The sequence below is a fragment of the Antennarius striatus genome, chromosome 5, assembly GCF_040054535.1.
Source record: "Antennarius striatus isolate MH-2024 chromosome 5, ASM4005453v1, whole genome shotgun sequence".
In the NCBI taxonomy this organism is placed as follows: Eukaryota; Metazoa; Chordata; class Actinopteri; order Lophiiformes; family Antennariidae; genus Antennarius; species Antennarius striatus.
The window spans coordinates 21,004,590-21,022,252 of record NC_090780.1 but is presented as its reverse complement, the minus strand read 5'-3'; the positions used below and the strand labels follow the sequence as shown (position 1 = coordinate 21,022,252).

General features: G+C 40.9%; 1 protein-coding gene across 7 annotated transcripts; it reads left to right on the top strand.

Annotated features, from left to right (window-relative positions):
* The first annotated feature begins 3,681 nt into the window (after positions 1 to 3,681).
* Positions 3,682 to 17,540, top strand: zmynd8 (zinc finger, MYND-type containing 8). 7 transcript variants are annotated; one of them, XM_068316002.1, is made up of 21 exons: positions 3,682 to 3,784; positions 7,608 to 7,675; positions 7,883 to 8,028; positions 10,087 to 10,230; positions 10,954 to 11,067; positions 11,457 to 11,522; positions 11,729 to 11,821; positions 11,926 to 12,013; positions 12,186 to 12,241; positions 12,362 to 12,439; positions 12,547 to 12,662; positions 12,749 to 13,248; positions 13,331 to 13,432; positions 13,550 to 13,705; positions 13,941 to 14,465; positions 14,560 to 15,054; positions 15,243 to 15,430; positions 15,616 to 15,696; positions 15,777 to 15,855; positions 15,939 to 16,178; positions 16,278 to 17,540. In XM_068316002.1, the coding sequence occupies exons 1-21, from the start codon at positions 3,771 to 3,773 to the stop codon at positions 16,451 to 16,453; spliced, it is 3,525 nt and encodes a 1,174-aa protein (XP_068172103.1). In that variant the 5' UTR covers positions 3,682 to 3,770; the 3' UTR covers positions 16,454 to 17,540. The 7 variants fall into 7 exon arrangements, 6 of the variants coding, with proteins under 6 accessions (XP_068172103.1, XP_068172099.1, XP_068172104.1 ...); XM_068315998.1 differs by having other exon boundaries at positions 10,009 to 10,230; XM_068316000.1 differs by lacking the exon at positions 3,682 to 3,784 and adding an exon at positions 4,682 to 4,735 and having other exon boundaries at positions 10,009 to 10,230.
* The last annotated feature ends 123 nt before the right edge of the window (positions 17,541 to 17,663 follow it).

Genomic DNA, 17,663 nt, shown 5'->3' with positions numbered 1-17,663 from the left:
GAGTTTGCTTTGATTTGTCACGGCAGGAATAGATGTATACGCAAAATAGTTGTTTGTAATTAATTATTTTTGGTCATTATATTGTTGGACTGTCGAATGTATCTGCTGCATGATATTAAACTTCTAGTATCTTTAAATTAGTCAGTTACAAAGTGTCTCAAGTATATGCCAACATGTGCAGCCTGACACCCCACAGATTCTGGTTTATTGCCAGTCATATCAATTTGAGTGAGCGTGGAGCCACCGTGGCCTCTGAGGATATGTCTCCATGGCAATCTCTCAGGCAAACTAGTTTTGAATTTTTACCGCTGAGAGAAGAGCCAGAGCTAAGATGGCGGGAGAACAGGGTAAGTGATGAACAGAATAAGGGACAAAAGAAACACATAAAAATGTGGGTAATCAGTTCCTTTCATGGTCTTTTACCTTCTAATCAATATTTTCCTTGCAACCAGAAACAAAATGTTGACATGCAAAACATAAAAGCATGCAGGATAGATGTATCCATGCAGACTGTTGGTCAGCATGCATGCTAAGAAAGAAGTTAAAAAACACTGACCCAACATTAAAATTGGTGAGCAATCATTAAATTTGGGTATATTAATTTTATTCATAATAGTATTTGCAATATGGATGCAAAATATTAGTTTGACTATAATGATATCAACAAACGTAAAATTAAAAAAAAACTTGTTTGTCTGTTGCCTGAGTTCCACAGCTTCAGTTACATTCCATGAAAACCCAAAGAGGGGCCCGGTGGCCCTGTGTTTGTGCTCCTTCCCCCACAAAACATGGCAAACTGCCCCCCTCTCAATGAGGGTGAGACTTTACCCCATCCCCCTCCCTACATGGCCTCTACTTTGAAAGGACAGGAGATAACAGTTTGAAAGGATAGGAGATAGCCCTATAATCATTAATGTATTCAGATTGGTTTACCTGCAAACAGCCAACAGCATGCCTTTCTTTCCTCCAAACCACCGCCCATCCCCCCACATTCCCAAAAATACAGAAGCAAGAAAGCACAAAAAAAACCCTTATAAAAAGCATTAATTGTATTCTCAATCACTAGTGTATTTCCATAAATTTGTTTCATTCATCTTATTAAAAATGTGGTTGTGTTTTTTTTAAACATTCACTTAAATTTGATAGCGGAACATTAACAAAGGCCAGTTCTCTGATAGTGTCATGAACTGATCCTGACCCTAAGCTATAGGAATAAGATGCGATGAGTCATGAAAGCATATTCCCATGCGTAATTACCTAAGTCTTTGTGGTACGTTATAACTGATCACAATAATTGAATAAAGAAATATTTTGCTTTAACCTACATTATATCGGTGACTTTGAATGTTCCAAATTAACAGGAACGTTTGCATTTATGCAGTACACACTGACAAAAAATAATCTTAACAAACGAAGTCTTCTGTAACCAAATGTCCATGTTTTAATTCAATGCCCTGAAACCAAATACAAATATAAAAGCTGTTCAAAGATGTTCAAAGAAAGTCTTACTCGGGCGCCATCTAGCGGCAGTTACGGCTCATTACCAGTGTGTTACCCGAGCGGTGGTGGATCAACGGCACATCAAATCGTGCTGTACTCTATTTCTATTACACTACATTCAAGGGGTTGTTTGAGGGGCATGACTTGAATAGCCAAAACATGCCCCTCAATCATCCCCTTTTTATGGACCTGAAGAGTTAATTTGGGGTTAGTAAAATAGTGTATTTCAAACTTTATCCTTAACCCCAGGAAGTAATAAAGATTAATTATTATGCAAATATGTCTAAGATGAAGATGCAGTTGCCAATTCCGATCTTACCGATAAATAATAATTTGAGTAATATATCTGCCAGGATTTAATTACTGATGTTTATCTGTTAGCAGACATAATTTGACTTGAAGGAACAATTTGTTAAATTTTCATAGTGACCTGGACAATTATTTGGATCCAGAGATTTCAGGATTCTTTACAATTGTGAAGATTTTTGCTTCTAACTTCTTAGGTACAAAATTTGGATGCAAGTGATATAATGAAACCACACATCGAAAGTATGACTTGGATCCAAAAGTTATCCACTGATCCCTAAAGTTGAAATATTGCATATCAGACTCTCAGGAAATCAATTACTGAGAGATTGAAAAACATTGTCCTGAGTCAGTTAAGAGTCAAATTTGATCTGAATATGCTAAGTTGTAGGATTTCACGGTCAAGAAGTCACATTAATTTTTTTCACATTACATATTTCTTCCACAAGAGGTCACTGTTGTGTTTGGCCACGTGGAGGGTAAGGCCCCAGTGAAGTGTGCAGCATATGGGGGGTCATCAGTTAAACTTTCAATCAGATATTCAGAATGGATATATACTGCATGTCTATCCCTGCCATCTGTCATCATGAACACTTTGTTTGCATCATGCTTTATGTTATGGAAACTTTATAAATATTGTGAATGTAAATTTGATAATAACTGAAGCCACAGTATATTTGAAACGTAAAACAAATAACTTCAGTCTACCCACTTGCAGCAGGATGATGTCATGATGCCCCAGCGTATTCATTCTGTTTTGTTTATCGATTTATATCAATCTTTATTATAACCACCACCCACTGCATCTAACTTGTTGAATAGATGAAAGCCATTTGACTTCATGTTATACATTCTATTTGATGGTCATAATTTATTTTTCATTAAATAACAGCTGATTATATACATTTTACCCTAATTATATATCTTGCATCCCAAGTTGAAGTGGGGTGAGAATGTGTAACTTCCAGCTCTAATGTGACCTAACATGTTTTAATAAGAAAAACATACATTCCAGTTAAGATTTGCATGAGTCAGAACAAACAGAAGATGAAGCTTTAAAAAAGTATTTGCATTGTGGTTAATGTGGGAAATATGTGTTTGCATTTTCTTGTGAAGCGCCTTAAAGTTCCTTGTAAATCATTAACAATATTGTAATCATGCTGTATGATAAAAACTGATATAAATTGAGTCTGTATTTCTCTAACAGTATAATCCAGGTATAATTTGTGTCCAGATTATACTGTAAGATTTAATAGTTTACAGACATGTGCATTTCAAGCCATCACAGACACGTGACTTTCTTAAACTTCATATGTTAAAGAATACTTTAGTATTTGTTGATCCACTGCTTTTGCCCTTTGCTCGTCTGTTTGTCTTTAGGGTGTGAATCACTCACGTAACACAGGCCTGATCTTTATTCACACATCTGCTGAATACTTTAGAGAAGGTTTATGAAACAACTAAATGTAATCATCCTTGAAGGTTGAATGTGAAGCGACTGGATTGTTGTTTACCAAACTGCGCCTCGTTGGCCAAACAAACCGGTTACTGCGATCCGGAATAAGTGTGTTTGAAACAACTGTTAGCGCGTCACCCAAACAAGTGGTTTAGCCACCTTTAAATGTCATCGGTAAAAACTGGGTAAAAAAGAAGAAGCCTTTTTGGATGTCAGACGAACTGGCTCTCATGTCGAAACTGAACCCCAGTCGCCTCTGAAGCAACCTTGAAAGCTTCGTGCGCTGAATTTCAGCTTTCATGCGCCAAACAAAAGGAGGGCAGCCCGGAAGTGCATTAGCCAATCAGCGACCGGATTTCACTTCGCTGGCGCGCTCGTCCAATCAGAGCGTGCCTTCTATCAGAGCAGTGAGTTGGACGGCTTGGCTGTACTCTGAGCAGGGTGAGGGCTGACAGGGCTGTCCTCCATGTTCTAATAAGCATTGACACAAAACACAGAGTTTTTAGCCATGCATCCACAGAGGTAAGCCCTATTTTCATTCTTTCACATATGCTACGCTGTTAATAAGGCACCAGTCACTGTGTGTGTGTGTGATCCGTGCCTCACTAACAATACAGTATAGGTTTGTCTGGCAGATTGGGGGAGGGGAAGAGTGTTTGAAACCCAACAGCAGAGGAATGGAGCTTGAGACAGCCTCTGTTAGAGTGTGGGTCTCTGGACACACACACCAGGGGGTGGGGAGGCCGACCCAGAGGCCAAAGTTAAAGGTCATTATACATTCATAAGATATTAGCCAAGAAAAGCAGCTTTCTTCTATCAAAATCAAATGAACATTGAGTCTGTTTGGCGGCCTCCCGGCCTGTGATGTCAAGATGTCAGGTTTGCTCGAGGGAACCCGGGCAGGATGGGAAAGACAGGGAGCCGTGCACACAGGAATTAATAGATGCTAAACTGACAGCCCAGCAAGTTTAAATTAGGCCTAAAACTGGCGTGAGAACAAGGAAGATGGACGCTGTTGTAAAGAACATCCAAGAGAAACATGGCCATAAAGAACAGACTAAATTCTGTCCCCGCCTAACCTTTTTACACGTCACCCAATACCAAATTCACCTCATCATCGTTCCCTTTTTGACTAGGCAAATATAAAAAAAACCCAACATGCTGGTGTGCCCCACTAAGACGCTCACAGACTGTCAAAAAAGAGCAATTATCTATGGAATAAATGTGTGGCAGCAGTTTATGACGGAGCTGGAGGAACCGCCTGAGCCTGATGGCGTGCATTGCCCCTCTCAGTGTTGTTCTCTGCTGCTGAGTGTCAGCCATTTTAGAGTGCTTCCCTTTTTTATCCAACTGCTCCAAGCACACAGAGAAGGATGGGAGAAGGGAAGGACTTCCTCTGAAAAGGCTCTGCGTAGAAAACCTCATTTCATCCAGAGAGAAAGAGAGAGACAGTTTTATATTGAAGTCAACCAGGTTAGATTGAATCCTATTTTTATATATAAAAAAATGTTGCTGCTTCTCTGTGTGTGCATTTGATCGTGTTCAGGTTTAATACTTCTCTCATGTAATCGATGTTAATGTGTTGCATGATGTAATATCATGATTTAAAGCTGTATAGTTGATGAAATCTGTTTAGAAAATGCAACTAAAGAGGGTGAAATGATATATTTTACCTCAGTTGTTTGTGTATTTGTGCTTCTTCCAGCATTACCTTCCAATCCCTAAGCAGATATTGATTAAGAGGAGGTATAAACCGAAGAAGCACGGGCGACACAGGGAGGGGTTGTGCCTTCAATGCCGTCTGTGAGGCCTGTGACATTTTCAGTCCCGTCTTTGTGTCGGCCGTTCGGGCCTTTACTGCATATCAACATGTTGGGGCACATAATAAGCTGCATGTGGTCCTTTATTTGACTGGTGCTGTGTGTGTGTGTACACGCTGTGTGTGTGTGTGTGTGTATGTGTAGGGGATGGAAAGAGAGAGAGAGAGAGAGAGAGGGCGAGAGAGAGAGAGCAAAAAAATTGATGCTATACACATCCACTAGCTTGGAGAGCAGAGAGAGGGAGGGAACCTGATCCTTTATCCCTGTCAGGTCTATGGAGCTGCATGTCTGAGAGGAAACACACACAGCCTCTGGAAGTCTGTGGAGGTTTGTAAAGGCAGTGAGGGACTTGATTTTCAAACGGATTTTAGTGAGGATTTCCAGTTAGATCAGTCCTCTCTGCATTGCAGCACTGGTGCTGAGGAGAGCGGGGAAAGGAGAAGCCTCTGTGTGTGTGGCACACCGAGCTGAGCGCCCAATCAGGCGCCTCCATGTGGCGCTCAAGCCAATCGGCAGCCTGAAGCCGAGGTTAAAGATTGACAATTGCAGAAGAGAGCAGCAGGGAGAGAGAAGGCCTTCTGGGAAACCTGGACCCATCGTTTCCCTCATCCCCCCCAACGTCCTCAATTATTGAAAAAGATTAAAGAATAGGCTGAAGAATCTGTATGTGAGAGAGGAAAAAGGTATGCTGTTGATTTCCTACATTCAAGCATGTTTTGGCAGTGGTGACTAGGGGATGGGTGGCATCAGTAGGTGACAGGAGGATGTTTTGTGTGGACTGTGATTCATTTAAACCATTTTTTTTTTTTGTCAGAATGGGTAGCCTTGAGTTTCCTCTTCTTGCCTCTCCATGTCTTCCTCTTTGTTTCTCGCTGCTGTTTATCCTGCTCTGAACAGGGGCATGATGTTGATGGGGTAGATTGTCTGAGGCTGTCCAAACAGGTTTGATGAAGAGGTCAGTAAAAGCCATTTGACTGCACTCCTGTCAGTCTCTGCAGATGTGCTGCATCCGTCTCTGTCATCTCACCCCTCTGTAGGGATGGGGGGGGGGGGGTGATGGTGGTGGTGGTTAGTGAACAAGATTACTTGAAATGGAAGCAGAATATTTCTTTTTTAACGAATGCCTCTCGGTTTGTCAGGATAAACATTCAAATGATGCTTTCATCAGGAGTAAGTGAAACAGAAATTGGCAGAATTGAAGCCATCTGAACAGGGAGGCCAGCGCATCTGCTGTGGAAGCAGAGAAAATGGCAATAATAATAGGATCGTCAACAGGGTGCCTGCTATCCAAGGTGAATCATGTTGTATTGACACTGTGAAAAACCTGTTGGCAGATCTTGAATAGAAGGTGTTTCATAGGAAAGCGTGACTTGCATTTCAAAGAAATGTTTGCCAACTGAATTGAGGCTGTGGTTATGCATTTCTCTTTGGATCAGTTCTTATAATGTTGCTTTAGAACAGGGAGGAAGTTATTTACCTGCTCATGTGTTGGATCTCAGAAGGTTCTGCCAATGCATAATATATGTATATGTTCTGTGTTGTCATACCATTTGTAGATCTGTGGACAGTGGAGAATGGTTCCTATTATTTATAATGGGAGAATGGCCCTACTAAGCTGCATTAGCTGTATAATATATGGATATTTAGATTAATGGATAAATTAATCAAATCTTCATGAATGAATGAGGAAAACAGACATAATTTAGCAAACCTGTAACAAAATTAAGATGTGTTTTACTATGAATTGTCACAGTGAACTTGTGGTAATTTCTGAATATCTATTCCCAAAGGAACACTCCAATCAGTTTCAAATCAGCTGAATTTATATCGAAACAGGCGATGCATTAAAAGAAAGGCGATACTAGTGTTTGATAAGAAACAGGAAGGTTTTATAAACCTGTTATGTCCATATGCACTGTAAAACTGATTATTAATAGATTGTTTTCATCCCTTCATCTTTTAATCAGCCTTCATGGGTGTTTGAGCTACAGGGAAAGCAAACGTTCAATGATGTGGCTGCACGCTGGTTTCAGGTTCAGTGTTAGCATGCAGCTAATTAGCAGAAACACAGGGCTGGCTAATGATGACATTCATCATGTGATCGTTATGCTGACATGAAAACATTCTGTAGGTTTGTGTATATAAATCTTAAAAACACGTGGTTGTGTGAGGGTCAGAATTCACTACAAAATCCACACATACACACACAAAAACAGGAGAAATGATGAAATGATGTGATGGTATTTTACCCCCCCATCCCCCAAGGTCAAAGGTCAACTGTGCTGCAATAACGTTTTTCTGGTTGCTGTTTAATCGCACACCTATGGATCATAAAAACACTCAGTGATTACGCTTTAGTTTGGTTGGATGCTGAATTACTGACAAAGGTGTGTTGGAAGCTTTGAGCCAAAGGGAGGCCATGACTACACTGAACTTACACTTCCAACTGACTAATGAGAATCTCACAAACCAGGAGATAAGAGAGCTCTTCTCAGATATTTCTCTATTTTTTTTTTTTACTTCAGTCTATCAGAGGACGAACAAAAAACTGAAATTGTAACAGAAGAAATGGAGATCTCCACACGATCGAAAGGTAGGAACAGGCCATTTGTTGATATATTGGTCATGTCGTATAATTTTATACATCAGCTACTGCATACACTGTGTGCTTCATGGCGTCATCTGACTGTTTGGAAGCAGGAAATCTATGACGTGCCTTGTCTTGTCTTTCTCATTTTAAAAGCCATCAGTGCACCCCCTCATGGTTTCTGTAACCTTTGACCTTTGTCTGCGATTTCAGACACTGGGTCAACTGAGCGTGTGACACAAAAACGAAAGATACCGAGTCCTTCTCATTCATCTAACGGGCACTCGTCTGCCGAAGCGTCCCCCTGCCCAGTGAAAAAGAAGAAGAAACCAGGGGCCCTTAGCAGCAGCAAGGACCAGGTAACCGTCACCAAAACACAAACACACAATGTAGATGCGAGCTGACTCACACTACTTAGGATTATTAAGAGTGTAAGCTCTTAAATTAAAGATGAGAACAAACACAAATATTAGTCTAGTTAGTCTAACTACAGTATGAATCAGGCATCAAATTAGATGTCAAATTAATTTTACGTTTCTTTGTGTGTTTTTGTTTTGTGGTAAATATTTTTTTTTTTGTAAAACCTACTTTAAAGCACATTAGTTCATTATCTGGCAAATAATTTCCTTTTTTTCTTTTTAAATTGTACACCTTTATTAATGAAACGGATCATGTTTCACAGAGAGAGCGACTGTAAACTGAAAGCTGTCTTGTCTGGAACAAAGATATTTTAAATGCATGGGGACAAAAATCATTGTGAATTGATTTGATGTTTAATTTTCATTCATATGACTGTCTTAATAAAATTTTAAAAAGATCTCTGGCGCACACAGAATTCACTAAACTTGATGTCTGTTTCGATCATGACACGTGGGTTATTTCTTTTTTTTTAATGTGGAGTAAGTGTGTGTGTGATCATCAACCATATATTATAAGGTGTTAATATTTAGGGTAGTTGTAGGGACATCATGAATTGCCACCTTTACTCTGATTTGCCCCAGAGTTTGGACCTGGTGATATTCTGTCCTGTTTTGTGTTATTGCCAAAGTGACATCAGGCAGAATCCTGAAGTTTCCTTTACTTTAGGCTCCTTTCTCAACAGTTTTTTGGCTGTTCAGATTTTGATTGACATATTTTCATGTACCTGAAATGATTCGCTCTTTGATTCACACACCGTTAGATCCTCACTGTTTTCATTCAAGTTTGATTAACGCTTGAATATTTTCAAAGCATCACCATGTGCCATGAATAACACCTGTGATTTCTATTTCTAGTCTGCTTCATTGAGGCCTAAATTATTTAAATATTTCAAAAGCGGTCACGTCTTGCGCTGGAGAATATTGGGTTGCTGTGTTGTGTTTTTTAAATAAGGTGAAGATCGGATCTAGAATGAGCACTTCCATCACTTAGTGCTCTGCCAATGACATCTGTTTTCCTCTAATTTAAACTAATGCATTATGAGTACAGTATTTTCCACACTATAAGGCGCACCTAAAAGCCTTTAATTTTCTCAAAAACCAACCGTGCGCCTTATAATCCAATGCACCTTATAGTGCAGAATATACTGTACATGCTACACCGCCCAGCCAAAAAAAAAAATCACACACTCTAATATTTCGTGGGTTTGCCTGTAGCTCTGATTGCGGTGCGCATTTGCGTGGCATTGTTTCGACAACCTCGTACAACGTCACAGCATTTAGTTCTGTCTAGAATTGCATTAATTTTTGGCCAAGTTCTTGTATTGACGATAGGAGTCAAACCACTCCGCAAGGTCTTCTCCAGCACATCCCATAGACTTTGAATGGGGTTAAGCTCAGGACTGTGGGGGCCAATTGATGTGTCAAAATGATTCCTCACACTCCCTGGACCACTCTTTCACAATTAGAGTCCGATAAATTTTGGCATTGTTGTCCTGGAATATGATCGTGCTATCTGGGAGAAAAAATCCATACATGGGATAGCCTGGTCATTCAGTACATTCAGATACTCAGCTGACTAAATGTTTTTGCTGAATAATATTCCTAAGCCTAGACTTGACCAATAATCAGATAAACTACTAAAATGGTGTCAAGCAAACTTCTCGTACGCTTATCTTGGTGTTTTAAACTAGTTCACAAATGCACCTTAGCATGTTAGATTTATCTCATTAGGTTTACCTTCATCCGTAGCGTAGCTGTTTGAGCGTTTGCCGGTGTAACACACTGTTTATTTATCCACACTGGTGCTTTAGACAGCAGTGTGTGTCTTGTGTTGATGCTGTGCATGCCTGCTTGGCTTACCTCATTCCTGGCCTGATTTTGACCTTCCCCAACTTTGTGCTTTTTTTGCCTGCATTCCAGTCAGAACTAAGACATGGTCCCTTTTACTATGTGAAGCAGCCAGCACTCACCACAGACCCTGTTGATGTTGTACCGCAGGACGGCAGAAATGACTTCTACTGCTGGCTGTGCCACCGCGAGGGCCAGGTGCTCTGCTGTGAGCTCTGCCCCAGGGTGTACCACGCCAAGTGCCTCAAACTACCCGCTGAGCCAGAGGGTGACTGGTTCTGTCCGGAGTGTGAGGTATTCATCCAGGAGTGTGTACGGTGTGTGGGTGTAACCTGGTGTCAGAAATAAGATGTTAACTTTGCACTCAGCCGGTGGAGTGTGAATGACTCGGTCGTGGAGTCATGAAGTTACGCTCCACAGCGGTAAAATGACAGCAATGATTTCCATTTTTATAATTCAACCTGGAGTCAACACAAATAATCAGACGTATTCATCGTTATTTTCCTTCATTGTTTCTTCTGATTTTTTTTATTGAGATTTGTGCTACTTTAAAGGCTGTTGTATGTAAAGCAGACTAAAGTAGAAAACATCCTCAAACAACAGCTGCCATGAGGAAGACCAGACAGTTAAAACATTCCAAAGAATAATCAGTGGAACACTCGATGCTGATGAATGAGTTGAGTGGGTTAACTAATAATTAAACTAATTGTAAATATGAGGGGAAAATGCTCATGTTGAAGCCAGAAATTCTGCAATAATAATGAAACCATTGCTTTTGTAACTCCATCTTTAACCGTTTTTAACAAAGAAAACCAAAGCACAGCCATTTCACATAATTTACGATTCATTAAACACACCACCGCTGACCCTGGAATAAATTGATCACATTTTTCCACCTCAACTAAAAGGCTGTCCAGCCGTATCCTATATTGATACCTCATCGTGTTGAATGACTACAGAGTGATTGAAGACACACTGAATCCAGATTCACATCATTTCCCTCTTTATGTCTTCCAGAAAATAACAGTTGCTGAATGTATCGAGACCCAGAGTAAAGCCATGATGATGCTTACTTTGGATCAGCTGTCTTACCTGCTAAAGTTTGCCCTTCAGAAGATGAAACAGCCAGGTGTAAGTACTCTGGTCCCTCCATTTGTCTTGGGTTCCACATCCCCAAACAGATCAGTTGAGACAGACAGTTTTAACGCAGATGTGCTGCTTTATTATCATTTCACTTTGATGTCAACGCAAATTCTTTTCTCCAATTTGGAATGATTTCTTTTTCTGGTTGCTGTTTTTCCAAACAAACGTGCCAAGAATCAAGCTCTGCAGCCTGAAATGCTACCTGTCCACATCTCAGTCCGGCATGATATGTTATTGATTTGCATGTACAAATGATTTCTAATGGCAGAACTAACAATCATAGTCATTGTGCTAGAATGGGCCTGTCATGGCTGGAAACCATCAAGGTAAACATGCTAGCTGGTGAGGATACAGCTGCCCCTCTCGCTCTCTTTCAGGATCATCCACGCTTGTCATCTCGCTCCCCCCATGCTGCTTCCACGCAGAGAAAGACTTTTAATTGGGTAATCAATTACACCACTAACAAGACCCCCTCATGATTTTTCCCTCTACTGATTTTCCTCCTTTTGTTTGAAGTGGCTTGTACAGTTTTTTTTTTTTTAGCCTTTTTTTTTTTTTATAATAGCACAGTGGTAGACGGGGAGGTTGTCCGCCAAGTTTGACATGAGTCTGTTTACCTTCACTTCCTTATGTCCTTTCAATTTCATAGACTGAACCCTTCCAGAAACCCGTCTCTCTTGAACAGCATCCAGATTATGCAGAGTACATTTTTCACCCCATGGATCTGTGCACATTGGAGAAGGTAAACTGTAATAATATAGAATTTGTTGAAAATCTCAGTGTTGACATTTGAAAAAAAAAAAAGGTTTGTTAGTCAAACACCTCCCTGTTTTTTTTGCACTACAGAATATTAAGAAGAAAATGTACGGCTGCACGGAGGCATTTTTGGCAGATGCAAAATGGATTTTGCACAACTGTATTATATACAATGGAGGTATGGTTTGTTAGACAGAGGATAATTATCATGTTATTATTAAATTCCGTACATTCTGTGTTAAGAATTAACTGAATTGATGTTCATTGGAATCATATATCATTGAATTGGATGTCATAAAACAGTTACTAAAGCATTCTGTGCATATAAATTAACACAAATGTCCTTTTAGGCAATCACAAACTCACAGCAACTGCTAAAGTGATCGTAAAAATCTGTGAGCATGAGGTGGGTATGAATTTTTGGGTCATAATGTTTTCTGTATTGAAGTAAAAACATTCCTTAATTTAATGGATTTAAAACTCCAGTCGTGACTGCTGACATTTCTTTTCAATTCTTTAATTGCAGATGAACGAGATTGAAGTTTGCCCTGAATGTTATCTCTCTGCTTGCCAAAAGAGAGACAACTGGTTCTGTGAGCCTTGTGTAAGCTGTTGGAGTAATTTGTGCTTCCATCAGATTAATTAGACTCTTTTAAGCCTTGATTACTGGAACAGTAGCACTTAGTCTCAATGCTTACTGTTTCTCTGCAGAGTAACCCACACCCACTAGTGTGGGCCAAACTGAAAGGGTTTCCCTTCTGGCCTGCTAAAGCTCTGCGGGACAAAGATGGACAGGTGGATGCTCGCTTTTTCGGTCAGCATGACAGGTATCAGTCTGTTATTTCCTTCTTTCGACTATGAGGATCATTTCGGGGTTTGTTTGCGACTTGACTTTTCTTTTTGAATCACACAGGGCCTGGGTTCCTCTCAACAACTGCTACCTCATGTCGAAAGAGATTCCATTCTCTGTGAAGAAGACCAAAAGCATATTTAACAGTGCTATGCAAGAGATGGAAGTCTATGTGGAGAATATGAGGAAGAAGTTTGGAGTATTTAACTATGCTCCCTTCAGGACGCCGTACACCCCTGACAACAACTATCAGATGCTGCTGGATCCCTCAAACCCTTCATCCACTTTGCTCAAATCTGAGAAACAGGAGAAGATCAAGCTGAGCTTTGATATGACAGCATCACCCAAGATCCCCTTGGCCAGGACCATGTTGTCCGGGGCTGGGATGGGTGGGAGCGCCGCAGAAAGGAGGCTACCCATCAACGACATGCCTCGCTCTCCCATGAGCACCAACTCCTCTGGCCATACTGGTTCAGATGGAGAGCAGGAGGCAGCTGAGAAGTCTCTTACAAAAGCTCCAAACAACCAGTACTATACTGGGGAAGAATCCTTCGACTGTACAGGTAGGTCACCAGGTTTGGAAACTAGGAGGAAACTTCTAGTTTATCTCGGCATCATTTGCTCATTCTCCACTTGGTCTTGCAGGCAGTTCTGTGGACAGCTCAAAGCCATTCCATTCTCAAACAACAGGCATCTCCAAGCAGGACAAGGCACCACCAACAGGGAGTATTCTGAACCTCAATCTAGGTGAATCTTTTATGTAAATGAAGTTTTATGCATGGCAGATTAAATTTAGAGCCTGTGTATTAGTGTTTACCTTATATCAATATGTTATTGTTTTATTGTTGTTGTTGTTTTTTACAGATCGAAGTAAGGCAGAAATGGACCTAAAGGAACTCAGTGAAACGGTTCAGCAGAAACAAGGAGCCACGTCAGTCCTCACGTCTCCAAAAAGACAGATCAAGAGCCGTTTTCAGCTCAACTTGGACAAAACCATTGAGAGTTGCAAGGCACAGCTGGGTCAGTTACCATGGATGTGTTTTATTTAAAGTCTATCTGCTGTTAATAGTCAGCATAGTCTTTTCCCAAATTAAATGTGGCTTAAGGTCACACATTTAGGGTATGTGACATTGAAGATCGTGTGTTCATGTGTGGTGTGGTGTTAAATAATTCTGATCCATGTGGGTGCTTACTTGGATTTGCTCCTCTAAAATATTGAATGGCGTGATAGACCTTGTGTTTCTTTGTTTTGCAGGTATCGATGAGATTTCTGTCGATGTGTATAAAGGTGTGGAACACAGCGACTCAGAAGACTCCGACTCCACCGACAGTGAGTACGGCAGCGACGAAGAACAAAAGAACAAGGATAGTCAGGATACATCAACCAACGATGAATCCCAGACAGAGCCAACCAAAACTAAAGTCAAAGACCAACCTTCTCCGAGCCAAAATAAGGATGTTAAAGTTGAGACGCTGGTAGGATCTGAATCTGCAGCAGCCGATGCTGTCGCAACAGCATTAGAAGCTCCGACGAAAGAAAAAATGAACAAAGATGCCGAAAAAAAGAAAGAAAGCTCTGAGAAGACCAAAGCGGCCCCAGGATCACCTGGTCCCATGGAGAGGTCTCAGGTGAAAGATGAGTCAAAGCAGCCTATGCCAGTTGAGGACTCTGACTCGGAGAGAGAGTTGGTCATTGACCTCGGGGAGGAACAGGGAGGCAAAGACAGGAAGAGAAGTAGGAAGGAAAGCACGGTTAAAGATTCTGCTGGTAAAAGTGAAGGTGAGCCTTGTTATTTTTTTCTCGGTTGATTCTACAGGAAATATTCCAACACATGTGGATGAGGAAGCACTAACATAAGTACGATCACCTGCAGGTAAAACCCCGACTCTATCCACACTCCCGTCTCAAAACGGGACGGCTCCCTCCACGTCATCAAGTAGTTCCACGCAGTCTTCTTTGGCCATTCCTGTCACCATGGTGTCATTCTCCACTCCTTCCGCCACAACCATAAATCTTAACGCCGTATCCAGTGCGACTGCTACACCCTCGTCTTCCTCCACTCCGGTCACTACACCAGCATTGAAGAAACAGCGCCCCCTGCTGCCCAGAGAAACTGTGCCAGTGGTGCAGAGAGCTGTGGTGTGGAATCCCACTGCCAAGTTTCAGACCTCCTCTCAGAAGTGGCACATGCAGAAAGTGCAGCGTCAGCAACAGAACCAGCAACCTGCGGTTGCTACGCAGGTGCAGGCGTCGTCTCCCAGGCAGGGCCAGGCTCAGGTGCCGACCCAGAGCCAGGGCTCTGGGAGCGGGTCAACATCACAGCAGGCTTCACAGAGCACACGCTATCAGACCAGACAGGCTGTTAAAGGTAGAAAACATGACGGGTGTTCGTTCTTCACAGTAGTCAAGTATGATTTTATATACCGAAGAGCATCCTGTAAAAAATATTGGAAAATATAGCATGTATTTGGTAAAGAAATTGTCAGTTGCGATTTTACAGAGTTGTTTATTAAAGATTGCACTGTCAGAGTTTCCATACTGTGCTTTAAATTGTAGCTGTTCAACAAAAAGACACTCCGCTCAGCACATCCACATCAGCCGTCACCAGCAGTCCAGCTTCTGTCGCCACGACGTCAGCATCAAACGCAGGCACAGCCTCCGTATCTACGCCAGCGGAAACGGACCTGTACATTCCCACCGCCTCCGCCGACGTGGCCGCAGACATTGCCAAGTATACGAATAAAGTTTGTATAATTTTTCATTCATGTTTGTTGAGTGAGTGCGAGAAAGATTGAGACCAATTCGTAATACCTGTCAAAAGGTTTTTTGAGAGCTACAATAAAGGATGCTTGAACTAATTTGGTTCATGTGTGACTCTGATCCATCCGTAAAATCTTTTTTCAGAATGTTATGGTTTGCTCTTTTAAAGATAATGGATGCAATCAAAGGCACTATGACTGAAATCTACAATGACCTCTCTAAGAGTACTTCGGGGAATACAATTTCAGAGGTGAGTGTTTGCTCTCGGCGCTTTAGCCACTTTCTACCATTGAAATTATAACCCTTATTTACCCTTGTGATTTAATTCAGATCAGACGACTGAGAATTGAAATAGAAAAATTACAGTGGCTGCATCAGCAAGAGCTGTCAGAGATGAAGCACAATCTTGGTGAGAACTTGAACAAATTGTAAAATATCTGTCCGTGAGTGTCCTGAATTGTGTATGATCATATTTTATGTTCTTCAATGTAGAGCTTACAATGGCGGAGATGAGGCAAAGTCTGGAACAGGAGCGGGAGAGGTTGGTGTCTGAGGTGAAGAAGCAGATAGAGCTGGAGAAGCAGCAAGCGGTGGACGAGACCAAGAAGAAGCAGTGGTGCGCCAGCTGCAGGAAAGAGGCCATCTTTTACTGCTGCTGGAACACCAGCTACTGTGATTACCCCTGTCAACAGGCGCACTGGCCAGAACACATGAAGTCCTGTACTCAGTCAGGTATTAGAAAGCGACCATTCACACTTTTAACCCTTCCTTCACATGATTACTGATATTATCGTAATTTATTATATTGATTCACATTTGTTTTGTTTGTAGCCACGGCCCCACAGCAAGAGCCTGAGGCTGAGTCGACAGGAGAACTCCCAAATAAAAGTTTAGGGCAGACGAGCAGCAGTGCGAACTCTCTCAGAGACGCACCGGTCTCTGCACCACCAGACAAAGACTATGACATAGAGAAGAGCACTGAGAACATTGCTGTCACTTTGTCCTAACGGATCTTACTATACTTGAAAATGTAAATGTATGGATTTTTTTCAGTACCAGGGTATGTTCATGTAAATTGCAAACTGTTAATGCAGCAATCTAAATTCTTTTTATTTATATATTTTTCTTTTTCGTATATACAGTCTTTTAAGCATTTTAAATGTGGAATCAAGACTGACAGCAGATAGTGAGCGAGAAACACTGGGGGCGGCATTTCTAAACTACAAGGGTGGTCAGCCAGCATTTACCTCCGCCAAGGCAGCAAACATTTTGTGCATCTGCCTCAATATTTAATGACCTCTTCACTATTCCAAGGATCACGTCTTAAAAAAATTCCACCGAAACAGACAGATTGCACGAATAAAAAACCTCCAATGAGGTCATACCAAACATTTCAGGCATTCTGTCTTTTTTGTTCCTGTTTTACAAAGAGGTTAACTTTAGCCAGGATATACAAAAACGACAGATTAAAGCAAGGGTAGACCAGGAGAGCCACCTGTTAACAAATAATATTGGTACTGGCTTTTGGGTAGAATTAAGAGTGCAAACATTCGTCAAGGCAGTGATGATTATATCATTATACATAAAGCAAATATTCCATGATAGTTCAACCCTTATATATCTTTATGATTATGAAGACTATTCTGTCTGTCCATTAATCTGGATCCTCTTTATAGTGTCTTGATTTCTTCCATGGCACATGCACCTCCATTTCATCCGGTTTCACAATACTCCAGGTAGTTCTTTTATAATTCTGCTAACAGAGCGGCAAACAAATCACTATTTCCTTGGCGGAGATAAAATGTAATGTATATTCATGCACTCCTATGCACTCTATAAAGTGCTGACAGTATAAATATCTTAAGAGCATGTGTGAGTGTCTCAAAACATATTGTACACCTACCGTACGTAAAAGGTCTATTGTTAAAACAGTTTAAGATTGTAAAAATGTAACCCATGTTAATGGACCACCTGAGCTTTAGGATAGAGCACTGTTGACAGAAATGTCTGTAAATTACCTATTTTGTATTCTATGTTAATTTATTTAGTATTCTAATGTTGCTTGTTGTATACTTCTAAAGAAATAAATGCAAACAAGGCTTTTATGATTGCACTGTTGTCTATTAGTAAAGAACGGTTTATTCAAGTGAATAATTTTCAATGCAAGCCAAAATATTTAAAACTCAGAGAGAGAGACTAATAAATTTGATGAGACAA